We start from the raw sequence: 3039 nt of genomic DNA, 5'->3' as shown, positions 1-3039 counted from the left end.
ATCTATATGTGTGTGTGTGTGTGTGTGCGTGTGTGTGTGTGTATATGTATGTATAAGACTGGCTTCTTTGAGTTTCTCTCTAATGCTAATAAGTACACTCATACGCCTTCGGTCGATCCGAGACGAAACTTTCCTAAGGTGTCACGCAGTGGGACTGAACCCGGAACCATGTGGCTGGAAAGCAAACTTCTTACCACACAGCCATGTCCCGCCACCCCTCCACAGCTCACTCCCTCCATAAAATCGTTGTGTTGAATGTGTTGAAGTGATCGCAGAGCAGCGTGAAACGAAGCGACTTGCTCAAGATCGCAACGCACTGCCTGATCGAAAATTCGAAACTACGATTCCGCGATCGTGAATGCACCACCCTACACACTAAGCCACGAGCCTTCATGAAACGACTATCAATTAATCCTTGTTGAATCTCCCAGAATTCCTGATATACACAAGATGTATAGGGAAGCGTGGCAACCAAAGTGGGGATTATTAAAGCTGACTGATCGCTTAAATCTATTCACGTAATTGATGTTGACCAAACGCAGGCTGTACTTTGGTCGAATCCAGCAAGCTGCCTGTCGAAGTTTATATTGTAAGTGTCCTGATAAGTGGCTCTCAGCCTCTTTGATATCCGGGTCAGATCCCAAACATGGACTTTTTAGGGGGCCACACCGAAAAAAACAAAACATAAAACATATCAAAATTAAAGAAAAACATATTTTATGCAAAGAAAACCGTTGAGGGCCACCGGAAGAGTGCTTTGGACTGCATGCGGCCCGAAGAGCCGCGGATGAGAAGCGCTGGCGTAATTATTTGATTACAACAATTTTTAATGTTGGAACTGGTCTCGGTTGTTTGGTCGATTGCGCAGCCTGTGGATATGTAAATATAAATTTCAGCTGATTTGTCAAAAGTGAATTTTGTCGATACAAAGTGCAGGCGTCACAGATTTGGGAGTGAATATAGGTTAATAAAGATATAAGGGCGACTATTATTTATAAGTAAGAGTCAGGTGTCCGCATTATTAGAGCCCCCTGTGTTGATAGTCCAAGTGTCGGCATGCATTCCAGATATATCAAATGTTTGGGTTACTGAAACTTATTACGTTTCTTAGGCGTATACATGTAAGACCCATGGTTGGGTTCCGCTCAACGGGTTTTGGAAGCAAAAATATGGGTATTGGAGCCAACTAGGCTGTTGGTTAAGTGTTCGGCTAGGAAATTAAATGTCTGCTGGTATATATTTTAGTTTAAAATTTCATGACATTCAGTCTGTGAATTCAAACTGAATTAAAAAATTCAGTATTGGAATTTAACTCCATAAGCAAATCTTGGTGTTACAGGAGAATATAGCGCTGCGATCTGTGTGAAACAAATTCCCTTGAGTCTAATTCAACCCACCACCTCTACCACCACTAACATCTTCATGATAATCAACATCATCATCATCATCATCATCATCATCATCATCATCATAATCATCATCACTTAACGTCGACTTCCCCATACTTGCATTGGTCAATTGGAATTTGCCGAGGGAGGTTTGTCTATATATGGAAACCATACTGTCGCCAGTCTTCAAACTATTTCCAGGAAAGGTAATATTTCCCGTGAACGGACATGTTATTCACGGACGACTGGAAAAGCACACCATCGCCTGTATGATGGTGATGCTTGTCTACAACCATCGCATAGTATTAAAGTACAGTGTACACACGGACACACACACATATATACATACATACGTGTATATATATATATATATATGTGTGTGTGTGTGTGTGTGTGTGTGTGTGTACTTGTTTGTGTGCGTATGTGTGTACCTTAGACGAATGTGAGGTGCAGAAACTCAGAAGTTCCTTTGTGGACTTGAATTTCGATGTAATGAATTATTTCTTTGCTGTATAGCCTTCATGATACATGTAAAGGGCCCATGTCTCACGTGAGCGAGACAACAACGTTATCACAAACGCACGGTACACCTTACCCAGTAGGGACCCGACTCGAGATTTAAGAGCTCTGAAGGAATCGGTTGTCTTCTGAAACCTTAAGGAAATAGCATCATACAGGGAATAAGAACGGCTAAGTGTGCAGGCAGGTGGACAAAATTCTGTTCCACTCTCAGTAGTTTCCTTCTACAGGTTGGAATATTACAACAGTCATGCTGAGTTTAAATGCCTTGCATGATGTAGAAATATGATGCATGGGAATTTGTACATTTAAGCAGTACCCGAGCGTAGACTTTACCAACTACGCTATGGAGGGAGATACCCCTGTAGTTGTTGCAGTCACTTCTTTCGCCTTTGTTATTGTAAAGAGTGATGATTTTAGCGTCCCTAACGTCTTGCGGCGTGCTTCCCTCCTTCCAGCACTGGCAGAGAACCTCATGCAAGGGATGTAGCAAGGTAGACTTGCAGTGCTAGATGAGGCCTGGGGGAATACTGTCGCTGCACTCGATGGCGTCAAGGGCTGCAGGAGTCACTGTTGACTCTCTAGAGTAGAGGTCAGAGTAGTGCTCCACCCATCTCTCCATCTGCCTGCCTTGGTCGGTAATGATTTCTCCGGTGTTGGATTTGAGGGGGCGTTCTTGCTCTGTGTTTGTCCCAGTGCCTTCTTGATACCATCGTACATGACTGTTGTGGCCTGTTGCAGCGGCCGTCTGAATCCTCTCGTTGAGCTCTGTCCATTGCAGCGCCTAGCAATGTTCTGAAAATTGCTCCTAGCTGCCTTGAGAATCTGCAGGTTTTTCTCAGTGGGTGACCGCTTGTATTCTGCGAGTGCAGCGCGTTTGGCCTCAATGACGGGGTTCATCGCGAACGACATGGCGTCAAACCAGTTATGTGGCTTCGAGATTTTCTTCCCAAAAGTTGCCAGGGCGGTGCGGTGGATGGTATCTCGCAGAGTTTCCCACTTCTCTGTGGCGGTATCTCCGGCTTACAATGCATCGTATACTTCTTCAAAGGCCTCTGCAAACTGTTGCAAAAGATCGAGCTCAGTCATCTTGCTAACGTCAATGCGCGAGGCCCCCGGATTCTTTACACCG

At 44.4% G+C, this 3039-nt stretch overlaps 1 protein-coding gene across 1 annotated transcript in view; it reads right to left on the bottom strand.

Annotated features, from left to right (window-relative positions):
- Positions 1-3006: 3006 nt before the first annotated feature.
- LOC106869363 (protein CFDP2) overlaps positions 3007-3039 on the bottom strand; it is a 798-nt gene continuing 765 nt past the window's right edge. Inside the window, exon 1 of the mRNA XM_014915087.1 lies at positions 3007-3039. This exon is cut by the window's right edge and continues 765 nt beyond it. Within this exon, the coding sequence (XP_014770573.1) occupies positions 3007-3039 (33 nt within the window).

Source organism: Octopus bimaculoides, chromosome 7 (assembly GCF_046866305.1).
Source record: "Octopus bimaculoides isolate indiv1 chromosome 7, ASM4686630v1, whole genome shotgun sequence".
Lineage (NCBI taxonomy): Eukaryota > Metazoa > Mollusca > Cephalopoda > Octopoda > Octopodidae > Octopus > Octopus bimaculoides.
The sequence above is the reverse complement of the archived record's forward strand: the minus strand, read 5'-3'. Positions and strand labels throughout refer to the sequence as shown.